At 41.7% G+C, this 27,955-nt stretch overlaps 2 protein-coding genes across 4 annotated transcripts; one reads left to right on the top strand and one right to left on the bottom strand.

The window, feature by feature from the left end:
- Window positions 1–1,372: 1,372 nt before the first annotated feature.
- On the top strand, window positions 1,373–17,167 carry LOC4326847 (uncharacterized). 3 transcript variants are annotated; one of them, XM_015758265.3, is made up of 25 exons: window positions 1,373–1,651; window positions 3,464–3,544; window positions 4,343–4,442; window positions 4,523–4,607; window positions 4,698–4,747; window positions 4,818–4,883; window positions 5,910–5,989; window positions 6,416–6,475; window positions 7,188–7,287; window positions 7,362–7,439; window positions 7,580–7,647; window positions 7,726–7,794; window positions 7,895–7,972; window positions 8,061–8,156; window positions 8,711–8,781; window positions 11,762–11,839; window positions 11,926–12,019; window positions 13,103–13,201; window positions 13,462–13,670; window positions 13,757–13,871; window positions 14,959–15,090; window positions 15,160–15,267; window positions 15,667–15,776; window positions 15,937–16,035; window positions 16,130–17,167. In XM_015758265.3, exons 1-25 carry the CDS (start codon window positions 1,571–1,573, stop codon window positions 16,614–16,616), a joined length of 2,694 nt encoding a protein of 897 aa, XP_015613751.1. In that variant the 5' UTR covers window positions 1,373–1,570; the 3' UTR covers window positions 16,617–17,167. The 3 variants fall into 3 exon arrangements, with proteins under 3 accessions (XP_015613751.1, XP_025881018.1, XP_015613756.1); XM_026025233.2 differs by lacking the exon at window positions 3,464–3,544; XM_015758270.3 differs by lacking the exon at window positions 4,818–4,883.
- A 334-nt stretch (window positions 17,168–17,501) lies between these two features.
- LOC4326846 (pyrophosphate-energized vacuolar membrane proton pump) lies at window positions 17,502–26,442 on the bottom strand. Its single transcript, XM_015758280.3, has 8 exons — window positions 25,973–26,442; window positions 20,090–20,664; window positions 19,322–19,701; window positions 19,135–19,221; window positions 18,678–19,008; window positions 18,187–18,597; window positions 18,045–18,104; window positions 17,502–17,916 (listed from the first exon to the last, which is right to left on the bottom strand). The coding sequence occupies exons 1-8, from the start codon at window positions 26,439–26,441 to the stop codon at window positions 17,716–17,718; spliced, it is 2,514 nt and encodes an 837-aa protein (XP_015613766.2). The 5' UTR covers window position 26,442; the 3' UTR covers window positions 17,502–17,715.
- Window positions 26,443–27,955: the final 1,513 nt, after the last annotated feature.

Genomic DNA, 27,955 nt, shown 5'->3' with positions numbered 1-27,955 from the left:
CGCTCGCGCTCGCGTGGATCGGTACGTGGATGGAAGTCGAAGCACGCGGGTGGGGATGAGATCGTGCACGGACAACGGAGATGGATTTGCGCACGGTGGGAGGAAGGGGATAGCGCGCCGTGGGTAAAGTAGTTCACAGGATCGGCTAAGGACGTGTGGGTCCTACAAACCACGTTGTTTAGCGCTAGGGTCGGCTGCTTGCGAGAAATACTGCGTGGAGAGAAGTGCTAACGCTCGGCGACAATTTAGTTATCCGCTTCATTCTCTCTCATCCTTTCTCTCTCATCTACATAGGAAAAATGATGATGTGGCACTATTTTGGAGTCCGCTCAGTCAGCATGTTGTACCTGTTCTAATGGCCCATGCATGCATGACGGAACCAATGATCTGTAGCCAACTGTGATTGCTATTAATTTTGCATGCATGCAAGGCGTTTTTTTAGACCGCTTCCGAGGCGTCCGCGCGGCAGCTGATTAATTTCACACGCGAACTAGAACGGCCAGCGCATCGGATGAGATGCAATGGCCGCCGACTGCAAATGTGATGATCAAACTTGAAAATCCAATTTTTTGAAATATGATGATCAGACTTGAACAGATATAGTATTATATAGTTTGTTTTTAGTCCATATTTAATGGATAGATTTATATTGCCATATGGATAATAGCACTATACCATATTGTCTACACGTGACACTAATAGGTTGTGGGTGCCATCATTGTAGTCTAGGAGGGACACATAAGGTATATTTAGGTTCGTTGGTCTTGATTTATATACACTCTAAAATATTTTGACAGTTAATTATTAGGATCAATATAAAATAATAGTCTAAATTATCTACCGAAATTTTCGTTTAACTTGAGAAATACACAAAAGGCTCAAAAGTTTATCAAATTTCGAACACTTTCGGTTTGTATCAGCACTCCTGCATTTGGGTCATTCACTTAGGGTGTGTTTAGTTCACATCAAAATTGGAAGTTTGATTGAAATTGGAACGATGTGACGGAAAAATTGAAAGTTTATGTGTGTAGAAAAGTTTTAATGTGATGGAAAAGTTAAAAGTTTTAAAAAAAAATTGAAACTAAACAAGACCTTGTTGTTAAAAACGTGGGCGTGCACGGCCTAACGTTCCCTAACCGTAATATATCCCTTCCAACCGTCGTATCCGTCGCCAAGTCTGACGGCCGTCCGCCACGAAAGCCCTTCTTTCTCCACTCTACCGCGGACCAGGCCCGCCCGTAAACGGACAAACACGCGGACGCGAAGAAAATATTCGGGAAAGGAAAAACGAGAGAGAGAGGGGCAAAAAGGGGAAAGGCGACGCTACCCACACCCCACCCAACCCAAGGCCGCGGAAGCGCAAGAGAGGCTCGGCTCGGCTCGGGGTCTCGGGGAGCTTCTTTCTCTCTCTCTCTCTCTCTCTCTCTAGGAGTCTCGGTTCATGGTGGCTAGCTAGGGTTTCGCGGCCCCGCGACGTCCAGCGACTGAAGGAAGCGTCCCCGGCGGCGGCAGAGGGAGGCTCTCTCGTTCGCTTTGGAGGCTCCGGAAGAAGAAGGCGGCGGCGGGGGCGATGGGGGAGCAGGAGCGGCGGGAGGCGGAGGGCGGCGGCGGCGGCGGCGAGGCCGCGGCGGCGAACACCAGCGGTATGCAGGTGAGGAGGGGCCAAACCCAACTTTCTCGGCTGCTCTTTTAGGGTTCGGGGGGAGCTTCTACTGTTGGTGTGCTGGTTGGGTAGATCCACTCGTGCGTGGCTGCTGGTTGAGCCCTGGGCGTGGTTGCGTGTGGCGATTCCCCATTTCTTCTAAGGCTATGAAATAGTTGGTCCTTGGAGGGAGAGCTGTTACAGTTCAGCTTGGTGGAGGTTGGGAGTGTCTGGACTCTGGAATAACGCGTGCCCTAAGATCCAAGTTTGATGATTTAAGAGGGGGTCACTTTGGTGTTTTATGAAGGATAAGTCACCTTATTTTCGTGTTGGACTATTAGTACCAAGTGAGTTGTTGTGAGTTTATTCTGGTGAAGAGGATGAGGGGGGGGGGGGGAAGCTTTTGATGCTTTGCTCAATCCACTAGCTGCGGTACCTGTATAAGCAGACTTGGAACTAACTAGATAGGCTTAACTTCAGTGCTGCTCCTCGTGACTTAGTTTCGTTCTGAATGAACTCTATGCTGCTAAGCGAGGGCATAATCTTTACTTTCTAGTATAGTGGATTTGCATATCTAAGAAAAATAACTCGAAACGGATACATATGCATCGTTTATTGTCATATGAACAAACACATAAGTTATGTATTGTACTGATCTTAGTTGGAAACTGCGTGATGATGGAGGTTCCGTGCATTTCATGGTGAACTTGGAAATTCGCTTGCATTTTAGCTGGGAATGTATACTGGGTTGAGAAAATTGAATAAATTTGATCACCATTGTTTGTTGAAGAACTTTCACCACCTAAGCGCTGCTTGAGTTATTGTCATCAAACATTAGTGCTTCTAAACCCAGTATAAGGGTGGGACTTTGCCCATTATGCTGGGACTTAGTGAGTTGCTCATTATGCTGGGACTTTGTTGTAGTTGGTAGGGCCATTGTGGCTAGAGACTAGAGAGATAAGGGTGGGTTGGAAATTGAGGATATCTTATTTCCTTTTGACATACTCCATTTGGTGATGGTTGCCTGTATTGGGGCACTACCCAAAGAAACTTGTAGTTACTATCAGTTGATGGGTGATTATGTTGGTGACTGTATGTTGCTTTTACTGTTGAACAATCCTGTCGGTTCATTTGGTTAATAATCCTACAACGAATTACCAGGGTATTAACCCCCATAGCATTCATCACAGCAGTCTGATACCGTAATACACATGAAGACATGAACAATGGCAATTGAATTGTCTGTCGATTGGCAGGTATCAATTCACCTACTGGAATACCTGCATGTTGCAATGGGAATTTCCAGTGCTTCTTTGGAGATTGGGAGTGGGAGAAAAATAAATGCCTCTTTAGGGAATGCTTAAGCGAAAAAGACATGCCTCTTTGTGAATATAATAAATAAAAGTTGAAGTTTGTACTCTGTGCATTCTAAATCAAATCTATTTGACAATGGAGGGAGTTTGACTGTATGGGCGTATGGCATGTTGTCAATATATGGGTCAATGAGAACTAAGTTCTGGGCACTTCACGCTACTTTATTTATGATACAATTGATGCCAGGTCATCACAATTCGCTCAAGATTAAGAGTTTGGATACTCCCACAACGTTTCAAATAACAGATCTAGCTTCTTTATTACCCTGTCCTGGTATTAACATGTTATAAATTGGTAACATGCTACTCAGGGATTCTGTCTCTTTTTTCATTGTATTTTATATCAAAGTGTGTTACATTTCATCTATCATCGTGGAAGTCCTTTACATTTTTCTATTCGTAGCCAAATCATATCAATAATGATATCAGTATCTGGTTATTGTTCCAGCGTGTGAAAGTATACCGTTTGACTGATGGAGGGAAATGGGATGATCGGGGCACAGGGCATGTAAATATTGACTTCCTTGAGGTACTGTCCTGTGTCGTTAGTGGTTCTACTATATATTATTGTCAAACAAGTGTCCAGCGAGCATTGTTAGTTTACTCTTATGCAACTCTACTTTTAGTTTTCTGTTTATCCTTTATCAACATGCTGTGGGTCATTCCTCATGCCATTATAAAATGATCAGCTACACTGTTTAACACCTTTTCTAGTTTTATTCAATGACAAAAGTTGTGGATCACTATACTTCCTTGTTGGTCAAAGTGTTTATATTTATGTTAAAACTAGTGGAAATAGTAGCCTATTTTATGCCAATAATTTTCTGCTTTGTGTAACCTTATACATTAGAAGCCACACATGGCTTAGATTCATCTCATGGTACTACCGCAACCCTGCAAGGTCCAAATTTGTGAAAATCCACTCAAAACCAGGGGAGGTTACATTAGCATATTAGTTGAGCTTTAGTCCTTGCTTCGTTGATTGGTGTTAACTTGGATTTGCTGATTCTTCTAAGTTCATAAGCCGTCCAAACTAATAAACTATTTAAACTACGGAAATAAGCTTACCCACATCTGCAGGTGGAACAATCCACCACAAATTGGGTATTATGTTTGAGCTACAGTTACCTTGTTTACACACCCTAGCAATGTTGATTATAGAACATTAAGATCTGTAAGACATGTCCATTTATATTTAAATACATGAGCTGGAGTTAGAACATGAAGTTGATAACCAGTCCTACTCTATGGTAATATGGTGTTCTGTTAGTGTGTTACCTTAACTTTTTTGGAGCTTACACACACCTTTTCTCGGGGTCGATTCCAGGATTCTAAAGAACTTGGTTTGACTGTTTTGGATGAAGAAGACAATGAAACATTGCTCATGCACAACATTACTTCTGAAGATATCTACAGAAAGCAAGAAGGTGAACTACTAAACTTGTTTTTTTTACAAGTTAACCATTCATATATATAAATAACTTCCTGTAACAATTTTCTTTATTAGATACAATCATCTCATGGAGGGATCCAGAAGTAGCAACAGAATTAGCGTTGAGCTTTCAGGAAGCTGCTGGGTGCTCATACATATGGTATTGCTGATCTAATTAGTAATTACCATTTCCTTCAACTATGCACTGATATCTTATTTTGTATCATTGGCTTTTGGTGGTTCTCTGCAGGGACAACATATGTGACATTCAGAGAAACATTCAGTTTAATAACCTTGGTGGTGAGTTGTTTAAAGCCCATCACTGCTCATTTGTTTCCCTCCTTGTTTTACTTTTAACTATTTCCTGCAGCTCTTGAAGTCGGTCCTCGTCCAACTTCGGTTTCTCTAGAAGCCTCTAGAGTATTGCATTCAAATGGTAGATCCCACTTTGCTAAATGCGTGCTGCACTGCTTAATTTTGTAACCAAATTATCCATTTCTTCCTGGGCGTTATGTTATTGAAAAGGGCCTTTTTGTTGCTATAACTTAAATCTGCCCTACGTTAGTGGTGTAAGTTACCAGCTGTGGTACTGCATTACTCAATCTTGCAGTATTAATTTGACAAATTACTCAATTAGGACTGTTTTGTATTGTTTAGTGTGCATTGGCTTGAGGTTAAGGTTTGAAGACCAGTGAATAGGGCACTCCCCATCTTTAGACCGGCAGGGCTTTTCCCCAACTAGAGATGCTCTGATGAACATTGGACTAACTTTATATTTTCATCTCTTGATTCACATGGAAACTCATCTCCTTTATATATAGGGGGACTTACTTCACCCCTAAGAAACTAATCTCTAATACCATGGAAACTCATCTGACCTTCTCTAGTTTCCCTAACAATTTTCTGAATCTCCTAACTAAAGAGTCTCCCATCGTTATTTGAGTCCTTCCTAATAATTGACTTAACATACGACATGGGCTGGCCGACATGAATAAATATTTGAATGACTTGATGACGAGATTGGAAGTCCTTAATATGGCATTCACCTATCAAAGCCGTGTTGTTCTTTTGACACACTTGGAGAGTACACTGGATTGCAGTTGCACATATCCCTGTTGGCTGTTGCCATCTAGCATTTCACATTTTCCAATGCGATGGAAGGCAAAAAACTCACTTGAGGTGTTAAGGAAATGGTCAGAACTCAGAACAAACATGGCTGTTATCAAATGTGTTACTAAGATAAAAGACCAGTGACAAGCTATCTGTCCACTTCCAAGTCTTAGAATTTACCCCTGAGAAAATCTTGAGAGCTTTGAAAGATCACCCTACGGTCTTAATTGTGCTTTTTCTTGAATAATCATTTATCCTTGGTGCTAAATGCATGACATTGCTATGGTTGTGAGGCCTTTGATAGTACTGTTTTCATTAGTATTGTTGTAACTAATTGTAGGTTTCATTGCAGATGAATCCTTCCGCTCCGTTAATGGTGAGCTGAGGGAGCTTCCACCTGTTGAGTTATCCAATCTTCCTTTAATTTTAAAGGTTTGGATTTTTTTTTTGTTCCTATACGAAGTCATTTTTTTTATTAATCTTACCTTTCATGCTCAATAGCAAAAATTCTTCTATTTTTTTGCTAGTCTTTTTTCTTTGCTTGACCATGTTTTGAAGTCTCATCTCCTTGACGAGTAAATATGAAAAATCATGAACCTTGTGTTCATCCTATAAGGCTATAAGCCTTTGCTTGTTCTTCTGATCATCTACTTATGTATATTATTAATATCTGTGGAGAATTCTTTTGAGTGCTGTGGAAGCCTCAGCAGAATGGGTGCAGAGTAACTTGCATGCTGGCTATATCAATCCTGAAATTTGACATTCACTTTACAGTTAGTGTTTGGGTGACCTACATTTTCTGCTGCAAATTTGAGAATCCTTGCTGACAACAAAAATATTGTTCATCTAAATCTGCAGACTATATTGGAGGGTGGCATTACAGATCAGATGCGCGTGGCAGAGTTGATAACACAAGATGTAAGTCCTCATCTTTGTGCCTGGGATGGTTGCATGTACTATATTTACTAGGTGATTCTCCGAGCTTTGCTGTGGGAATTACTAAGTAATCTTCAATATGTTTTTTTTTCCAGCAACCAAGCCAGGAGTAAAACGGATATTAGTTATTAACAACAAATAAAACTGGTTTGCCAAGCCATGTTTGTAGAGAAATAAATTTAGTAGACTATGTAGGAGATTGTAGATGAAATATTAGATTGCTGGCCAAGATTTGCATCACAAGAAGTGGAAGGTAGGAGAAAAATAACGAGATATTAGGTTGTTTGCATGTTGAGCTTTAGGCTTAGTGGGTTGTAACTATATAGAAGGTATAACTAGAAGTTAATTGAATCATCAAAGCCAAAGACATCTCTTTGGTAAGGAATGTGGGACGGGAGCAACCTTGCCTCTTATAGTCTTACTGTCTTACTTTATGTTGAAGGACAGCTTCCATGGGTCGCACACAGTATGCTATTAGATCTAAAGGCTATTCGTAATAAGAACAGAGATGACTGGGGTGTGGTGTTCTCCTGTTGACATTCCATCTTCTTTTTGTTTACATGGCATGGTGGAAGCAACAGTGGCACACTTGGAAGTGACATATGATGATTATACTTGTTATTTTGGGTATGATTACTTGATTAGTCCTGTTTGACTAGAAATCTTTAACTACTGCATTTACAAATTCTTGCAGCGCGAGTTTTTCCCAAAGTTACTGGACATTTTTCGAATATGCGAGGATTTAGAGAACTTAGATGATCTTCACATGATCTTCAAATTAGTCAGGGGAATCAGTAAGTACATATCTGTATGAAAGTTTTGTTTTCTAAATTTCACAGATTAGTATTTACTGTTTATCATTCTGCAGTATTGCTGAACAGTTCATCAATCTTTGACAAGATTTTCTCAGATGAGTTTATTCTTGACATCATAGGTGCCCTTGAATGTATGTTTTCTCCTTTGTTGCTTCTTGTTTCCCCCATTTCATTTCCATATGATGAAATTACATATGCTATGGTTTTAACTGAAATGCTTGTGGGGTTGCTTCCGCATTTTTCTTCATATATTGAGTTCTATTCTATACAGATGACCCAGATGTTCCTAAAGTACAAAAGCATCGCGCTTTTCTAAAGGATCATGTAGTTTTCAAAGAGGTACTCTGATCATTGCACACCTTGGTCTGATTCAGAAATGATTTGAATGTTAATGTAGATCATTGTTCTTCCCCACAGGCCATACCTATTAAAAATGTTTCTGTGGTTTCAAAGATACATCAAACATATAGAATAGGCTATCTAAAGGTCAGTGCTACCTTGTACTTATTCTGCATGATAGAATTCTGTTGATATTATTTTTGAATGCATATTTGACAGATTGGGCTTTTTTTCTTGTTAATTGCAGGATGTTATATTACCTCGAGTGTTGGATGATGGCACTCTAGCTAGTCTTAACACGATGATACATTCGAACAATGCCGCTGTTAGTGTTTCAGCTTGCACTCGGTGTTGGTCTGCTTGATCTTAAAATTTCCTTGTTTTTGTCGCTTATGACAATGATTTGTGTGCAGGTTATTTCCTTACTAAAGGATGATTCTTGCTTTATCCAAGAATTGTTTGCTAGGATGAGATTATCAAATATTTCTATGGAATCAAAAAGAGAATTGGTGAGCACACATTCAACCATTTTGTTCATGATGAGTCTAACATGAACAAAATTGCAGCTATTTCCTTTTTGGTGATTAACACAATTTTCTTGGCATTACCACAATGAAATTTAGGAAGTTCAGTAAATTTAGCTGGCAGATACAATTGCCTCCTTAAACCTGCAGCATATTATTCTATTTATCATCACTGTCATTCTTGCTGCCAGTGACTAAGAACTGAAACTGTTATCGTCTTCATGAATTTCCTGCTGCATTATCGATGATTCTTAACAGAGATTAGTTGTTTCTCTGTGGGTGTTGAACTTTAGGTCTTGAAATGTCGTTACTTGTTAAAGGGATTCACAAATATGTTGCAATTTTTTTAGTTCAGAAGATGCTGTTGGATGCCTCAGACATGGGTCTGGGACCTGCATGTGAGACTCACATTCAAAGCTATAAAAAAAGCCAAAATCGTTTGCATAGTTTGCATGTCGAGATGATCCAGAAGCTGAAAATACTTAGTGTGTTATTCGTTGCCTTGGTGACACTGCTAAGATTGTTTTTGGTGTTTGTAGGTGCTGTTCTTGCATGAATTTTGCACTCTCAGTAAGAGTTTGCCGCTTGTTCAACAATTACGACTGTTCCGGTAAGTATTTGTTTGGTCCTTTTCTTTTTGTCCTATGCCCTGTGATTAGACTTCACAGGCTTAATAACACATGATGATGCGTCAATATTCCAAAGTGGTAACAGTGGCATATGGGCTGTATTTAGCAGACTTAGACTAACAATAAGCCATTCGGTTTTGCTTGTCTTTTGGAATAGCACCCTCATTCCTTATTGAATACCAAGATGTAAGTGGTTATCTGGTGCACCATTAGGAATTTATACCAAGATGTAATAGAAAATCAATTGTTTGACAAGTGGATCGAGCCAAATCTTTGTTTGGCTATGCATTTGCTAGTTAGAGAATAGCTGAAACCTTTGGTAAGGAAAAAGTCCATATACCCCCCTAAACTTTGGATAGAAGTCCGCCTAGCACCCTGAACTTTAAAACCAGACATCCAACCCCCCAAACTTTGCAATACCGTTCATATTACCCCCTTAGGTGGTTTTGGATGCTGGTTTTGTGTAATTGGAAGCTTAAAAGAATGGTTTTGAATAGCTAATATCACATATTTACATATCATCCATAATCAGTCATCAATTTATGCACTCTAGTGACGTCGTACTAATATTAATATCAACGTTTGTTTGTAAGTGAGAGCTAAAAAAGGGGTAAAAAAGAAAGATTTAGGTGGAGATTTTAACATATAAGTTCAATGCATATGTGATGCCGATAAACTCATCCAACGTATATCCAAACTAGATAAAAACCACTCTGCAAAACCACCATAGTGTGTCGTATGAATGGTATTGTATAGTTCCGGGGGGGGGGGGGTTGATGTCTGGTTTTAAAGTTCAGGGTGCTAGATGAACATTGGACTTCAAGACAAAGTTTAGGGGGGGTATTTAGACTTCTCTTTGCTAGATTCTTTTTTTTTCTTTTCAAATGATGTGTTGGTTTTCTTTACTAGTTTTCCAGTAAGCTTGGTTTTCCAAGTTTCGTATTGTTTTGTGAAAGGCCGAGTTTAGTTCCAAAATTTTTCTTCAAACTTCCAACTTTTCCATCACATCAAAACTTTCCTACACACACAAACCTCCAACTTTTCCGTCACATCGTTCCAATTTCAACCAAACTTCCAATTTTGGCGTGAACTAAACACATCCAAAGTCAAGTAGATGAAACCTGTAACGGAAGGAAATAACTTATTAACTCATCTTCAGGCACAATGGGAAAACTATGCCTACCTTGTCCTCTTCCATTCCTTTTGGAGAACTTGTATTTGAAATGTGAAGTGTTGATTAAACCATAGCATCTCATTTACTTATCATAAGAGTCTAGCAGTGGCCAAAACAGTTAATTTCTTGCAGTTGTTTATCTGCCAGCACTAGACATTTTCAGTCATTGGGAAAACATAATTAAATATCCCATGTTTTCATTTCTGATGTTATATTTCTGATTTATTAGTTATTACTCCCTTTGTCCCAAAATATAGCAACATCCAGCATTCACAATTTGTACCAGAATATAGTATCTTCTCTCCTTATTCCCTCATCTCAACCAATCACAGCCATCTCTCATTTAATTTCTCGACCTACTTTCTCATCTTAACCAATCACAACCATCCTTCTTTTAATTTCACCTCTCCTTAATCCCCGTGAAAAGTTCAGAAGTGCTTATATTTTGGGATGGAGGGATTATGTGATATGATGTTCATAGATTGAAACCATCTAGAAACTATATTCCTTTACGCACTGAGGTGCATTATTCCTTTTGCACCACAACTCATGTAGATTACTAAGTAGCATGGCCAGTTTATTTGTTACTAGTTACTACACAACCTACTTTCAATTACAGATTGGTATCACCTTTGGATCTTGTGATAAAAGAACCTGGTCTTAGAAAAAAAAAGAATCTTCTTTAATAGACTCATACATGGAAATTATGCTAATAAATTCGTTATATAAGCTATTCTCATAATGTTGCACTTCCATAATTTGAAGAGAATTTTAAAACTAAAACCTATAATGGTGAATGTTGCATCTTGATGCCTTTTGGCTGTGAGAATGATAGTAGTTAGCGAACTTACTGAAGGAGAAATGAACATAAAACCTGTGATTTTTGTTTGCAACCAATGTCAAAAATTTCTGGTGCTCGTCTGGTCACCTCACTGTAATACTAGAGTGACTGGAGATTGGGCTGCTGCTTGTGTATTGTTTTATCGTTAAGAACTTAGAACCACAGTGGTAAATCTGTATAGTGGGAACACAAAGATCTAATGCATTTTTTTTTACAAAAAAGATAACAGTCAAACAGTTTTATACTTTGTTTTACACCAGCTGGTTATGCAGCAGTAAAACTGTATGTGGGTCATTAATATGCACAATGAGCCCTATTACTATGTCATTTGGCCAAACCTATTTATTTGATCATTTCGTGATGATAGAAGTGGGGGTGCTACCTGTGGACAAACAGCTCAGGCTGCTCAGCACATGGTTCCAGAACACTTAATGTACACAAATTTTGCCTTTTAGTGTTTTACACAACAACATGCAATGGTGCTAGATCTTTGTTGACTGTTTGTCAAATTCTTGAGGACAATGCTCAAACAACACACTTATTTTCTGTAACTTAGCTCCTTGTGTTTAAGTTTTAACCCCCTTGTCCTGTCTTCTTTTGAAATAGAGCCTATGATACTGGTGTGCCTGAGGTGGTGGTGCCATTGTATTCACTATCTGGCAGCCCTATGCTTTGTTTTGCTATCATTTAGCCTCAGATTTGCTCAAGGATATCTTGTAATTAGGTATATAGGGCTTATTATGCATTTTCATATGTTTACTCACGTTACCTGTGTAATATTGTCATTCCTTGTGATAGAATGCATATGGTTTATCTATTCCACCAAACTAATCTGAAGCCAAAGCTGCTGTTGTTTTATTTTCCTTAGTTAAATAAATGTGAGCTCTGCGTTTTGCTGTGCAATTTCATAGCTGAACTTAAATGAGTTAACACCTACTTTCTTCAGGGATCTTTCAGGTGAAGGTGTATTTGATATCATTTCGGATGTCTTGCAGAGTCAAGATAGAAAGATTGTTTCAGCTGGGTACTTACCAAGCAATTGTTATTAAATTGCCATAATGCAGTTTGATTTGTTCTAACCCCTACCTGAATTTTATTTGACAAATGCAGGACAGATGTCCTCATACTTTTTCTTAATCAGGACCCCAACCTACTGAGGTCATATATTGTCCAACAAGAAGGGAATTCTCTTCTTGGACTTCTGGTAAGGGTCCGTTTGGTATTGCGGTGGATTATGATAATCTCGTTTGATTTCAGAGCTTTTAGACATTTTGGTGTTTGGCAAATTTCTTTCCTTTGAATCTACGTTGTAAACGATAATATTATTGCAGACTGAAAATATGAAACAACTAGGGAAGACGTGAAAAGTTGGATACCATATTTCATCTAATTATAATTCGATCTGTGAAACAAACTACAACAATTATAAGTTCTATTTTTCACTGCAACTTAAAAAGTAAGCACAGAGCAGCACAGCTCACCACAGCAACCACAAGCTGAGCATAAGCTACAGCTTCTTTCAGGTATGTGTTACTGTTGTTATGAATGTTATTACCTCTGTCCACAAATATAAGAATTTTTGGAGTATTATTTTTCCCAATCTAACCATCCTTCAAGATTCTGTATTTATTACTGCATCTTTGGGAGTGGTCTCGTCAAGTGAACTTCCATGGGCATCAATATAATTTCACTTCAACCTTAATCTCTGTTAAAACTCCTAAAAAATGCCTATATTTGTGGACAGGGGAAATAATTCATAATGAGGAGAATAAGGACCTTGCAGAGGAGTCTGGATCACTGGATGGATATGGACCAATGACTAATGGGGGAGGGATATTAGGAGAAACTTGAGACTGTCTAGGACTATGGACTTTTGGGAGATAAAATACTTAACTCTGAATTACGCACACTTCTCCATATATGGGTGTCCAACTATTTGATCTAAAGACAATAAATCTTACAATATACAACAGATTTATCTAAACACACATATCCTAAAGCCATCCCTTATCTGTAACTGAGATGGGTTAACAGACAACAGTCTTTCTGCAGTGATTTACTATCGTACCATGTACACTGTTCACTACTGGCCACAACTTGGGCAATTTGTTTACCTATATATTGGAAACTTGCTGGAACCGAACCTGTCATTATTTTATGTGGTGCTTTTGCTGTTGTCCGTCAGTGCTGCATTGCTGCCTTTAATATGTTTCATTTCAGAAGGCCACATCAAATTTATATTCAATCACTATCTTACTAAAGTGTATTTCTGGTCACTTAATTTCAGGTCAAAGGAATGGTAACTGACTTCGGTGAGGCAATGCACTGTCAATTTCTGGAAATTCTTCGTATTTTGATGGATTCTTTTACCATGTCTGGAGCACATGTAAGTTGTAATTTCTGTCGAAGTAGGTGTGAAGGTCATATGTTATCTGCATTCCTCAAATAAAATGCGCAGCTATGTTGTTATGAAAACTGAGGAAAAAAATGGTTGTGGACATCACACTTACCAATATTTGGATGCATCTAGTTTTGATGGATAATTTCTGTCATGATCTGGCCATAATAAAGCCAATTCAGAATGACAGAAACTTGCACCTGTCCTTTTTATTTAGCTCGTACTAACTCTTATTCCCTCTGGTGCAGAGAGATGCTGTTATTGAAATTTTCTATGAAAAGCATCTTGACTATTTGGTTGATGTAATAGCATCATCATGTCCTCCGAGGAACATTTCCAGAGCATCTAACTCTGCTGGAAATACCGAAACTGAAGTGAATCGCACTAAGCCTGAAATTTTGTTAAATGTTTGTGAACTATTATGCTTTTGCATAGTTCATCATCCCTACAAAATTAAGTAATGTTCCATGCTTCCACTATTCCAAGAGTACTTCTGTTATAATTCTTATGCACCTGCTAATTGCACATTATATAATCGTGTAGGTGCCACTTTCTAATCAACAATGCAATAGAGAAAATCCTTGCCTTGACTCGACGGAGGGAGAAGTTTTTGGTTGTTGCAGCAGTTAGATTTATGCGAACTACTATATCGAGAAATGTAAGGTGCTATTGACTTTATAAACTTTTTTGCACTTGTTTTGACTGGTGATGGAAATTCAGCACTGGGAAAATGTAAAGTTCCCTTAAGTTATTTACTTCTGCATTTACGAAATACTCCCTCCTTCCCATATTGATCATCATGTAATATAATCCAAAATTTCTCAATTTGATTATCATATAACCGCATGGACACGGATTTCATTAGAATACAATTAATGCAGTATGGGGGAATGTGTGCATGCTAGGGTGTAATTGGCATGTGGTTTTAATCGATGCATGCATTGTGGGAGAATGTGTGCATTGTGTCTTGATTGATGTGATTTAAATTGTACTTGGTCTTAGTGCATAAACTTATATGATGATCAATTTGGGAAGGAGGGAGTATATGGAATAGTGGAACATTCTTAATCATCCAACAATTCAATCCCTTAATGCATCAAAGAGTGGTGGTAATTGCATGCCCTTCCATTTTTCACTACGTATCGTGTACTATTACATGTTTCCTACCTACAAAGTTGCTATCCTCAGGGTTTGCATCTTGTATTTATGCACAATTGTTACCACTTGATGTATTCAACATGCCTATGGTTCTGCTTGAATTTCAGCATGCCACTTCTGCGTGAAATTTACAGCTTGTTCCTTAAATCACATCAGTCCAGTAGTTATCATGGTCTGATTACATCTTTACATAATTATCAGTAAAAATAGTTGGTAATCTTATGTGTGTATATATATTTTACTCTTTAAAAGAGAGAGTTGGGTGGTGATGGTAGGTTCTACACCTACCTATCGTCAGGATCTTTTGTAGCTGCAAATATGCACTCGTATATGTGTTATTTGTAAGAACTTCTGTAGAAAAATATTTCATCTTTGCACATGAATATATGTAGGCGGCCAATTGGTCTTTTATATGATCAGATATAGAATTTCAAGAGTTAAGGATAATTAAGTTATTGCATTTTATATTTTAGACTTGTATGTTTTACTTGGACCAGCAACTATATCCTGATTCGAAGGGATAGAGTAAATTCAAACAACTTGCTATAGTTTTTCGGATCACAGTTAATATTTCTTTCTTCTTGTAGGATGATTTTCTTATTCGTCATGTTGTCAAGATGAATTTGTTCAAACCAATAATTGACGCCTTTGTTGAAAATGGGGATAGATATAACATGCTACAGTCAGGAGTACTCGAACTTTTGGAATACATACGGAAGGTACACGTTCAGAACTACCAGGTAGTTGATATGGTTTTTTGTTTGCTCAAAGAATTCTTTCTTTTGCAGGAAGGTCTAAAACAACTTATTATATATGCCAATGAGTCCTTTTGGGATCAACTTATGAAGTTTGAACACTTTGGGAGTATTCAGGCCTTTAGACTTAAGTATCAACAGGTTGGGCCTTTTCTTGTGTACATTTCTGTCTTGATGCGGCATCATGGACAGTTCCAATTTAATCAAACAAAAAATGACAAAATGTGACTTAAGATTTTAGATCTGGAACACAACGAAAGCAATCTGAGATTTATTTTTTCTGAGCTGAAATTTTAGTTGTGTTTATCAAATATGAGCTATTGGGAAAATCTTTGGGTGCAACTTAGGTATCCGAAAACATAGATTTCTGTTCCATGCAGGCCTTTCAGCCCATTCATTTGGTTTGTGATGTTTAGTTAATTTTGCTTTCAGATAGGCCCCTATTGGTTGTATTGCTATCTGACTACTAATTTTCTGCTCAGTACCTCATCATTATGTTTGCTTTCAAATGAGATGGTCTTTTTGTTTGGTTATTGCAAGTACTTGGAGAGTGCTGAAACGAAGTTAAGTGCCAATGTACCTGATATTAGAAAGAAAGCGGAAGAAAGAGGCCTTGAGAAGGAAGAGGAAGACTATTTCAATGAGGACAGGTTTGCTGTCTCCCTCTCTTTTTTTTTTCCACTTTAGTCATTGAATGCTTCACTTTTTGTTTATAGGAAAATGGCACTCTTTTGCACTAGAGCATTCTATTTCAGTGTTCATGAATTGCATTGTGGTATGTAAAATGATATGATAATTACTCTTTCTTAGCGACGAAGAAGATTCAGTCCGGCGGACGAAACATGCTCAGAAACAAGATGGTGGGGCTAAGTTAACTAATGGCAGTGAAGCTGATGATGTTTCCTCAAGGTATTCTATTTCTTCCACTTTTATCAATGGCAAGCTGTGAAATCTTATCTTCAAAATTCCAAAAGTTCTGAAGTTTAATTTGTTTATGTTGCAGGCCTAAATCTGGTGGACTAGTGGATTATGCTGATGATGATGATGAGGACTTCAATCCTCCACCTAAGGAGCCTGACAGGCCTGAAGAGGATGATGAACCCCTAACTATAGCCAAATTGAAGCGAAAGTTAATGAATAGTAAAGTGGATGGCAAACAGTCTGATGGGGAGTTCCACAAGAGACAAAAGATAGAAACGAGAATTACTAGTGTTAAGATTGGAGCTTCGACTAACCTGGTTAGTAAACGCATGGATGATTTAGAGAAGCAGGAACCCCGTTCACCTGCCTCAAGTTCGTCAGGCTCTGAAGCCAATGGCGTTTTTGGGGAGCATAGTGTTCATTCTGAGGAGCATCAACGTTCTGCAGACAACACAGAAGCATCACGGCAAGCTGGTGGTGATTGTGTCAATGCCATGGGCAATTTGTCTACTGAGAAGTCAGTAAATACCACAAATACGAATGATTCAGAGCCTTATTCAGTGAGATGACAAAGTGATATCAAGAAACGGTTTATCCCTAACCCAAACCATCAATGCTTGCCAACAAGAAGGAACCACGATGTGTTCCGCTTCAGAGAAGGCCAAAAACATTGCTCCAGAGAAGGCCAAATAGAGTAATCTCAAACCTGATGCAAATGGTTCAAGGTGATGTAGATCGCTCTTACCTGTATATGTTGCGTGAAATTGCAGCAACCATTTGTGAGCCTGTAAAGTTAACTGTCCGCAAGGATTAGATCTGAACAACTGAGAGTTGGCATGCCCTTCGGTTCAGCATTGACACGAGCCACGCTCCTGATGATGCATAATTATTTCTATAAATATGAGCTTCTGGAGAAGCAGTGAATATGTGCTCTTCTCCATTATTTCTTTCTAGTGTCATTGGCTGAGATGTGACTGTTGTAAAACAAATAGGAAGGAATAGTTTTTCTTTTTTAATTGAGCACCATTTTGCAGCAGTTTGTGCCCTCGTATCGGTATCATACACAATTGTAATTCGTTTATTCATAGTTTTGCAGGGTATACTTTGTCTTGGATGTTCATATGTTTTTCAACTCAAATCAACAACCATATCTTGAATCTGGCCAATGGCTACATTGTTTTGCTTATGCTTCTAATACTGTGCTCGGCACGGATGCTATAGTGACAGCACTAAAGATGCGAGTATCTCGAGTATCTGGAGAACTGGTTTCTAGTTTTCTTACAGTAATTCGGTGGGGGTTCTCATTGCCTGTTGCACCTGCTTTGTCGGTTACCAATTTACAGTTCATCTTCCTTTGCTAGATTCCATTCCTAATGGTCCCGATTCCTCTTCGGAAGATTCACGCTGTCTTGTGAGTTCTGAACTGTTCTTACAAGGTACACCTTTGCCATTCCTTGCTCTTTAATTTGTTTATGTTTCGTTTCGTTTCTTTCCTTGTTTGTTGTTTTGTATTTTTGTGTTTGGCATGGAACTCTCAGGTGCTAGCCTGAATAAATACAGATAATCAAAATGATTGTTTACTCCGTGCGATTGTCACGCAACATTGTTCTCTATGACCATACAGACGTGCGTATGCTGTGTGTGATTGTGCTTCAGCTTGCTCTTCGTTCACTTGAATATCAATCCTCCATGGGCGGCAAAGAATGGCGCGAAGACGAGAGATTCGACGGCCATGAGCTTGATCAAGATGTTGAGCGACGGCCCGGATGTGTCCTTGAGCGGGTCGCCAATGGTATCGCCGATCACCGCCGCCTTGTGAGCGTCCGAACCCTTGGGACCAAGTGCCTTTGCATGGTCGGATGCACCTGCCTGCGTTTCCAATTGGGGAGAACAAAAGAAGTGCACAGTTTCAGATGGAAATATCTCGAAATGTTTCATATTTCAATTGAAATGGAAAAATGTCTGAATTTAAAAGTAGAGTCAAGTCATCAGATTACCTCGATATATTTCTTGGCATTGTCCCAGGCTCCCCCACTGTTGGAAGCAGATATGGCAACCTACGAAGAAACCAAAAACGTCAACAATTCAGCTCAGTGTCATCATGCAGAACGTACACGCTGCTACTCCCTACTACACTACCTGCACGCCGGAAACGAGCGCGCCGGCGAGGAGGCCGGCGAGCGTCTGGACGCCGAAGAAGGTGCCGGCGACCAGCGGCGCGAGCAGCACCAGCGCCCCGGGGGGCATCATCTCCCTGAGCGACGCGTCGGTGGAGATCCTGACGCAGCTGGCGTAGTCCGGCGTGGCGCGCCCCTCCATCAGCCCCGGGATGGCGGCGAACTGCCGCCGCACCTCCTCCACCATCTTCAGCGCCGCGCTGCCGACGCTCTTCATCGTCATCGCCGAGAACCAGTAGGGCAGCATCGCCCCCACGACGAGCCCCACGAACACCTTGGGGCTCAGCACGTTGATCACCGCCATCCCCGCCCGGCTCACGAACGCGCCGAACAGCGCCAGCGACACCAGCGCTGCCGATCCGATGGCGAATCCCTGCAAGCACATATTAAACCATGTTCATCTTGATCACGAGTTATTCCACGTAGCCGATCAAATTCCTCAGTGTCGTCTACCTTGCCGATTGCGGCGGTGGTGTTACCGGCGGCGTCGAGGGCGTCGGTTCTTTGCCGGATCCGGTGGCTCATGCCGGCCATCTCCGCGATCCCACCGGCGTTGTCGCTGATCGGCCCGTAGGCGTCGATGGCGAGCCCGGTGGCGACCGTGCTGAGCATTCCCAGCGCAGCGACAGCAATGCCGTAGATGGAGGCAAGCGTGAAGCTGACGTAGATGGACACGGCGATGGCGAACACTGGCACGATGACGGACTTGTACCCGAGGGCGAGCCCGAAGATGACGTTCGTCGCCGCTCCGGTCCTGCAGGAGTCGGCGACGTCCCTCACCGGACTGCACGAGGATTTTGGGCAAAGTCAAGCACTCTGAAAACCTTTGTATATCTTTCATTCTTACAAAATTTTCTGTACTAGAATTTTACTGTAGCAATTCCGGCACACTGTGTGCAAGTGAAATTACCTGTAAGCATTGCTGGTGAAGTACTCGGTGGTGAACCCGATCGCGAGACCTGCCCAAAGCCCGATTGTGACGCAGAAGAACAGATGCCTGCCATTATCATCATTGCCATTTACCAATGCTGAACTTTCCATATATCCGTGCCAAAATGTACATGGAGCAAGGGGCGATACACTGTTTTTGTTCATACCAGTTCTTGACTCGCTTCACCTCTCCAAAGTCGAACATGGTGAACTCGTGGGGGAGGGCTGTGAAGGTGACGACGAGGACGCCGACGGTCATCAGCACGGTGGAGATGAGCAGCTGCAGCTTCAGCGCCGGCGCGACGCCGTCGACGGTCTTGACCCTGTAGAGGTCAGTGGCGAAGAGCGTGGTGATCAGGCAGACAATGAGGCCGGCCGAGCTTATCAGCAGAGGGTACGACACTGCCGCGAAGTTGTGGTCAGCGCCGAACGACGAGATGGACCCGACGAACAGCGCCGCGCAGGTGGACTCGGCGTAGGAGCCGAACAGGTCGGAGCCCATCCCGGCAATGTCGCCGACGTTGTCACCCACATTGTCAGCGATCACCTGCACCAACACAAAATGAGCAAACCTTCACAATAATTTACGGCAACAATATTGCTTCCAACTTTAATGACCACATTTTCCGTCATTAATATTTTTCTTATGTAGTCACTAGTACAGATCCGGCCATCCTTAACAAGTCATTTGTGTCGAGCTAATGCGACCCGTTTCGGTTCAAAAAGTATCCCGTTTAATATATGACTATCGGGGATGATCCGTCACCGATATAAGTCATTTTTGTCGGGTCGTAGTTCTAACACGTCACGGATGACCTATAAAGGGTCACAACCATGCCCCGTCACCGATTTAAAATCATTTTTGTCGGGCAATTAAAAAGCTTTCAGATAAATTGAATGGTACATGCAACTCGATGTAGGAAAATACTTCTTACCGCGGGGTTTCTCGGGTCATCCTCAGGGATGTTCCTCTCAACCTTGCCGACAAGATCGGCGCCGACATCCGCGGCCTTGGTGTAAATCCCACCACCAACCCTCCCAAACAGCGCCATGGACGATCCACCGAGCCCATAGCCGGTGATCGACTCGTACAGCCCTTCCCAGTCATCGCCATAGTAGAGACCAAACACCTTGATGGCGACGTAGAGCACCAGGAGGCCCAGGGACGCCAGGAGGAACCCCATGACGGCGCCGGACCGGAACGCGGCGGCGAACGCCGGGCCGATGCCCCTCCTCGCCTCTACCGTGGTCCTCGCGTTCGCGGCCGTGGCGATCCGCATGCCGAGGAAGCCCGACGCGACGGAGGTGGCGGCGCCGAGGAGGAAGGCTATGGTGCTGAACACGGCGTTGGCCAGCGCCGGCTTGCAGGCCTTGCCTCTGGTGTACTGGCAGGGCTGGCTTTCGGTGCTGAACCGGTGTACGGACCCCAGGAAGAGGAAGATGACCACGGCGAAGACCGCCGTGAAGGCGGCCAGGTACTTGTATTGCGTGAACAAGAACGAGTTTGCTCCTGAATGCAAACATGAATCATTTGTCACACGGTTAATTGTAAAAAAAAAAATTCAGACACGAACTGATAGTTGTAGGATTAATCCTAGCAAATTAATAAATTTGTTAGACACTGGTAGATATTTACTATCTCCATTTTCATATAGCCCTTTGCTCGGTGGACCATAATAACACATAAAAATCCAACCCTTTTGTCAGTAATGACAAAAGAGAGTATGCGTGCAGATATCAATATATGCCGAGGCGGGGTATGGCCCATCTTTCAGAAATTTAGTCGGAGCAACTTCCTACCCCGATTGTTCTTTGCATAGTATTGACACTTTTTTTTGAATGTCTCTACCATAAGCAGGAAAGATATGGCTTAACTGTATCAAACTTTTTTTTAAACAATAATTGTATCAAACTTTTTTTCCGAGACAAATTACATAATTGGCATATGGTCTTGCTCTATACTGTTGCGGGTGAGAATACCGATTTTCCTATATTATAATCCCTACACCCCTACACTTTTGCCGCCCCTTTGCTCGCTCTCTAGCTGTCCCCATTGCTAGGGTTCCACTCACCCGCTTGCTATCCTTTCACTTTGTTGGCATTGTCACATTAAAAGATTAAACCTTATAATTATTGAGATTATGTTATTATAGCTTTTAGAATTTCTGCCCCCTCCCTACTCCTTTGTCACCCCTCTGCTCGCCTACCCACCACTACTCTTCCTCCTTATCACCATCAACTTTATAAAATTGAATTATCATCACAAGCGTTCTGTTGCCACTGCATTACTCATTTGTTGTCCCTCGGGTCGCCTTCCTATGACAACCACTGCCCAAGACCGTACCCAGCAATTTTAGGCCCTAGTGAGAAACATAAAACAAAACCTTATATTTAGAAAATATCAATAAAAGTGATACTAAATTGTTCAAAAAAAATATTACGTAAATGGTGGCAGTCACCTCCTTAAGTAAGAAAAATAAGTGCTTCTTAATGTAGTTATTCGATTTTCTTTACCAAGCAGAAAAATGGAATGTTTAGTACCTAGAACGCACATTCATATCACTGTTATAAACTATATTTCTTTAAGGTTGCCATGATTATTATTGAACATCTATTGGACCCAAAGAAAAATAAATATGTTCTAGCCAAATCAGTACATCAAGATGAGGGGAGCTTTTAAAAATACAAAATGAATAGGATAAAAACATATTGGAAATTAGTGTCTTGTATTGAAATATGAGAATTTTGGGGCCCTTGATTTTTGGGGGCCCTGTGCGGTCAGATGGCACATGGCCATCGACGGCACTGCCACTGCCTCCCTATTCCTTCGTCGCCCCTTCATTCGCCTGCCTGCCACCCTTCTCGTTCATTATCAGCGCCACCTTATAAAATAAAACCTATTCTCTCTAAATCGAACATTGTGTACTGTATTTCTCTTTTTTAAAGATATTTTTCTGCTTTTTTTCCCGTAGTTGGCATTGAAAACCAAACAAATTGTCTCAATTAATCTTAAGTTTAGCACCAGATAAATGGTCTGTTGGTTTTCTGTGTGAATGCATGTTGCATGCATGATACTACATGAGTAAGTACAACACAGGGCAGCTAGCGTCTAATCTCTCCGTTCCAAAATAAACAAATCTAGTACGAGATGTAATACATTTTAATACTATGAATATGAACGTACCTCCTAAAATAGTCATAACTTTTCTAAAAAGATAAATTAATAAGAGATATATTACTTTACAAATATACAAGGTCAAATTTGACTTCTACAAGTTGTAAAAAAAGAATAAATTAAACTGAAATTAGTTCATGTATTTTCACAGTTATAATTGTTATAGCTTATAGAAGTTGAATTTAAACTTGCATGTTTGCATCATGAGATATCTCATATAAATATTTTTCTTAGCTTCTTTCAAGGTGACATGTAAGAAACAAGAGGATATCCTCTCCAGAGAAGAAAACACTTTCCCTGTCAATAAGAGGTCAAAATTCAACTAAAGCCCGGTAGAATTCAATATCCTAGACCTAGTGCTAGCATCCACCAGTTTTAGGAGTACACACTCACATATTCAATAAATGTGTGCGCACATGCCCCTTGTACTCTATAAAAAGAAGCCCAATATTTAAGATCAAACTAGTGGGGAAACAAATGCAATGCAAGCTATATTGATTGGGGAAGTATCAAGTGGGCAACCCCTAAATTGGGTGCAACCATGCGCCGTTATTTTGCACCATGGGATCTAAGATGTGTTGTCTAGGTCAAGCCGCTCTTCCCCACTGTGTTTTTTTTTTTGAAAAAATGTCCTTCTCCATTGTTTTTTCGTGTTCTATTCCTTGGCTCCCTCACTCCTCTCTTCCTCCCGCTCTCCCTTCACCACGAGTAAAAACTGCACTTACACCATGTAAAAAATACTCACCTGATTGAATCTGAGTAAAAAAAAAAAGTACAAATAGCTCAATTTAGGGGTAAAAGAATTACCCAAAGATTATTTTTTAAAATGAAAAGTGCTTTGGTGTTGTTGGGGGCGGGGGGGGGGGGGGGTACAGGTGCTGGCGTTGAGGGGTCACCATCCACGACATCCGCTGTGCCGGCCATCTACTGGCGGTAGCAGTAAGATGTAAACGGGCCAACCCACGAGGCCGATTATAGGCAAAATTTAGCGGGTATCTCGCGGGTTACCTACTAATTTAACTTATAAACGGGTTTATGGGTTGACTCACTTGCTAGATGCGGCAAGCCGGGCCACGATGCAAAAACCTATGGATTACCCCTTATTTGACCTATAAGTGAGCTCGCGAGTCAGTCCGCTTGCATCTCTAAGTAGCACGAGTAGATGTGGTGGCAGTGACGAGATGGAGCAGTAGATCTAGCGACGGGGACAAATGGTGTCATGGGCTGCAGACTCCAAATCAGGCATGAGGGACGGGAGGGCGAGCCACCGACATTGGATTGGGTGTTGAGGATGCGTGGGACAAGCAGATCCAGTGCAGTGACGAGGAGGAACAACCAATCCAGCGATGTCTGTGAGCAGGGAGAGCGGATCTGCTTGTGGGAATGGCTATATATCCATTAGAGAGATGAACGAGGTCATGATGACTACTCCACCGTGCTAGATTCGATGACCTTGGTCTCCACATGGCACTGCCATTGTTGTGTGCACAAAGCTGCTGGTCGTGTTGCCGCTCGACGTCTTGCCGGTCTCAGCGCCGCTCGCACGCCTCATCTCTCGCCTTAGAGCATCTCCAACAACCTCTCCAAGTGACTTTCTAAGCCAAATTTTAGCCATTCTAGCCAAAAAAACATTCTCCAACAGCCTCTCCAACCGGGCTGGCCAAAACCCCCCTCCACTAGCCAAACTTGGCCAGCCAAAAATCATTGGCCAACCGTGGGCCCCACACAGATTCTCCTCCCATCTCCTTGCCGGCTCTCCTCTCTCACATAGCCCCCAGCGCCGCCGGCGCCGTCGTCAGCCGCGATGGCCGCTGTCGTCCGCGCCGTCGCCAGCCGCGACCACCGCCATTGTCCACGCCGTCGCCAGACGACCTCTGCCGCCGTCCGCTTCGCCAGACGACCTCTGCCGCCGTCCACGCCGTCGTCGTGCGACCTCCGCCGCCTCCACGCAACTGGTGTGGGGCGCCGAGGCCGGCGCACCTGGAGGAGATGAGGAGCCGATCAGTGAGGATGGCCTACCCACCAACGGCAGTGCTGACAACGGCAACCGCTCTGCCCTCCCCTCCCTTTCCCCGCAGCGGCTCCTCCTCCTTGATCTGCCCGTCCACGCCGTCGTCCTCGATCTGCCCGCCCAGCGCCGCCGTCGTTGCCTTCCTAGTGCGGCGAGGCAGGGAGGGAGTTGCGGCGGGGTGGCTCAACGCCTTTGCCACCACCTCCGCAGCGTCGCCACCACCGATCCCGCTGGCACCAGTAGGAGCACGAGAAGAGGATTGGAGAGAGGGGGAGGAAGAAGAAAGAGGAGGAGAATGACAGGTGGGGTCCATTGGTTAATAGAGACTAGAGAGTGGAATGTAGAGAGTCTGTTGGAATAGAAGACAAATTTAACTCTCTAAGTTTTTGTTAGGCTAGCCAAATAGGTATTTGGAGAGTTAAAAATGGCCACTCTGTTGGAGATGCTCTTAAGAACAGAGGAAGGGGGAGAGAAGAGAGATTAAGAGAGATGATGGGAAGAGGGAGCTAGGGACTAAATAAAAAAAAAACATTGGATGCGTGTTTTTTTTTCTCGTTAAGAAAATGTGCGGTGGGAAGGAGGGGATGCTACATTTCTAATCCAACGGTGCAAAATGGGGTTTCCATGTTTGCATTGAATTGGGGTTTGCCCCTGGTACTTTCCCATGTTGATTGTTCTTGCTTCTAGCAATATACTGCACTTAAATTAATTAATGGACCAAACTAGCACTGGTTAATAGCGGGTCATGTAAGAAAGCTACGCAAACTAGGTCAAATGGGAAAAATGGGTATTGTGCTTCTTATCTAAGAAAACAAAGACCTCTTCCAAAGGAAACGGAGAAGAAACTGGTGGATACAAGACTCGGAGCAGGAGCGCGTGTTTTTACAACTTGTGCTAATATTACTAAATCAAAGCTTTGACCAGATGACGCCTTTGCTTAGGCGAGGCTAATTGCAATATCATGGATGACTTCATTCACAACTGACTTACGGAATAGAAAGTTGGACAGCAAAAAGATCTAATTAGCTAATTTTTTCTTGCTAGGCGTGTACGTGGTGGAAAGTTAATATGCAGTGGAAAGGAAACAATTGTTAGGGAATCTTGGTGTACTTAATCCTGAACTTTGTTGAATTTGATAATATTTCATTTGCACATTTATTTCTGGTACCATCCCAAAACAGAGTTATTGGTTACTAAGTTTCACACATACACACGTGTATATATATATATATATATATATATATATAATCATGTCATGGTCAGCATCGAAGGATGAAAAAAATGAAAAAATGGCCTGAAATTGTTACCTGCTTCTTCAGCATTCAACGTAAATCCATCGAGTATTGCGAGATCATATTTAGTTTACTTCTGACTTGCTTATATTATCACGAGAAAAAAAATTCCCCCCCAAAAAAACTAAGTATGCAAAAAGAAAAAAAAATCTCCCCAGTAATATAGGGGAAAAAAAATCAACCGTAAAGCCAGGAATGGAAAAAGATTGCTGGCTTTACTACAACAAACCAAGCGAAGAACAGTATAGTTGACAACGGAGCCCAAATGCCGAACGGCAAGACCGATTCTACCGAAGAATTAGGGCTCAGCACACAGAGAGAGAGATCGATCGAAACTCACCAACCCGAATGGCGCTTTGGATCTCCGCGCACCTCGCCATCGCGGCCACGCCGCCGTCGCCGTCGGCCTCCTCGTCGTCCCCGCACCCGCCGTCGTCGTCGTCGACCTCGCCCTCCGGCCGGAACACGGCCCGCCCGGCGCCGCCGTTCCGGGCGGCCGCCGCGGCGGCGGAGTAAGGGGACACCTTCACCCTCGACACGAGGAGCCACTGCCAGACCGCGAACGCGATGCCGACCGCCGCGCACGCCGGTATCACCGCGTCCGCCGCGGACACCATCTCGTCGCAACGCGCGCGCCGCCCCGGCGATCGATCGATCGATCGAGAGAGAGGCGCGTAGGTTTGGTTTGAACGAACTGAACCTGGCAGCAACGGGCGAGATATATTGCGGCGATTTGTTGAGTGTTTTAAGGGAGAGAGAGAGTGAGGGAGAGAGAGGTGGTAACTGCATGCCAAGACTGGCAATATCATTCAGAGGAGAGAGCACCTACCGGCCTCCTATACGTGTTCAAATTAGGAGGTTTTTTGTTTTGCGGGTAGTGTTTAAATGATTAGTTCTAAATTTAACAAAATACATGCAAGTAGAACTAGGCTTGTTCAAGCAAAAGATTATCTGAGTAAAATTAGTCTGCAATGTACAATTTTATTCGTTTGCCCTGATCATATCAACTGGTCAGACGCATGCCTTGCGCTGCCAATTGTGCTCATAAAAGTTTAAAACATGAAGAAAAAAAAACTAAAGCCTACCCCCTCCGATAAAAAAGAAACCTAAGTACATGATGTGGTACATACTAGTACTATGAATCTGGATAGCCCTGTCCAGATTCGTAGTACTCGAATATGTTACATCATGTACTAGGTTTGATTTTTGGAGGTTGTCCAGATTCGTACTACTATAATGCAAAATGTGTTACATTCTATATTAGGTTTGTTTTTTATGGGATGGAAAGAGTACATGCCAATCTTGTTTAACCTTTTCTCACATTTCATGTATATTATTTATTTTTGAGAAATTTGCAAAATCATCCTATAAGTCACTTAAAGTTTGTTATATCACCTCATAAGTCATTTTGTTGCAAATACCCACCCTCCTACTCGGTTTTGTTAGTGCATATGCGCTTAACCGAATCAACATGTTTCCATATATTATGAGCAATCAATGTGTTTTTTATCAAAATTAAATACTTCTATAGTCTTAACATCCACAAATAGAGTTATTGATGAGAGCTTTAATATTGTTGCACTAAGTTTTGCTATATGAAAAAAAAAGTTCAATCAAACATGTAAAATAAATCTGATGCAAGCACTTGAAGAAGACTGATCCGACTAGCTTAGCCTGTAATGACTCTACATCAGCGATAATGGATTGATTTGCTTAGGCACATGCACACTATAGAGTGGTTTTTACAACAAAACTAGGCTGCGTTCGTTTGTAGGGCTTCCCAACTTTCCCCTCTCGTTTTCCGCGCGGACGCTTTTCAAACTGCTAAACGGTGTGTTTTTTGCAAAAATTTTCTATAGAAAAGTTGCTTTTAAAAAAATCATATTAATATATTTTTCAAGTTAGTTTTAGCTAATACTTAATTAATCATGTGTTAATGTGTTTTTCCGTTTTCCGTGCCAGAAAGAAAGTTTCCCAACCAGCACAAACGAGCACTGCCTAAGTAGGCAGTGTTCGTTTGGGTGTGTTGGGAACAAATCTTATGTGCACAGAGAACAGAGAAATACACAGTTTAGCAGTTTGAAAAATTGGTTAATATGATTTTTAAAGCAACTTTCGTATCGATTTTTTTTTCAAAAAATACACAGTTTAGCAGTTTGAAAAACGTGCGCGTGGAAAACGAGGGTGGTGAGTTGGGGCCTAAGTATGAGGTGGATATTTGCAACAAAATAACTTATGGGATAGACCGTCAAACTTGGTGTTTTTTACAATATTCCCCATTAATTTTCTAACCTGTCTCACTTTTGCGTTCATGTGAAAAATG

Source organism: Oryza sativa, chromosome 1 (genome assembly GCF_034140825.1).
Source record: "Oryza sativa Japonica Group chromosome 1, ASM3414082v1".
In the NCBI taxonomy this organism is placed as follows: Eukaryota; Viridiplantae; Streptophyta; class Magnoliopsida; order Poales; family Poaceae; genus Oryza; species Oryza sativa.
This window is presented reverse-complemented; position numbering and strand designations above follow the sequence as displayed.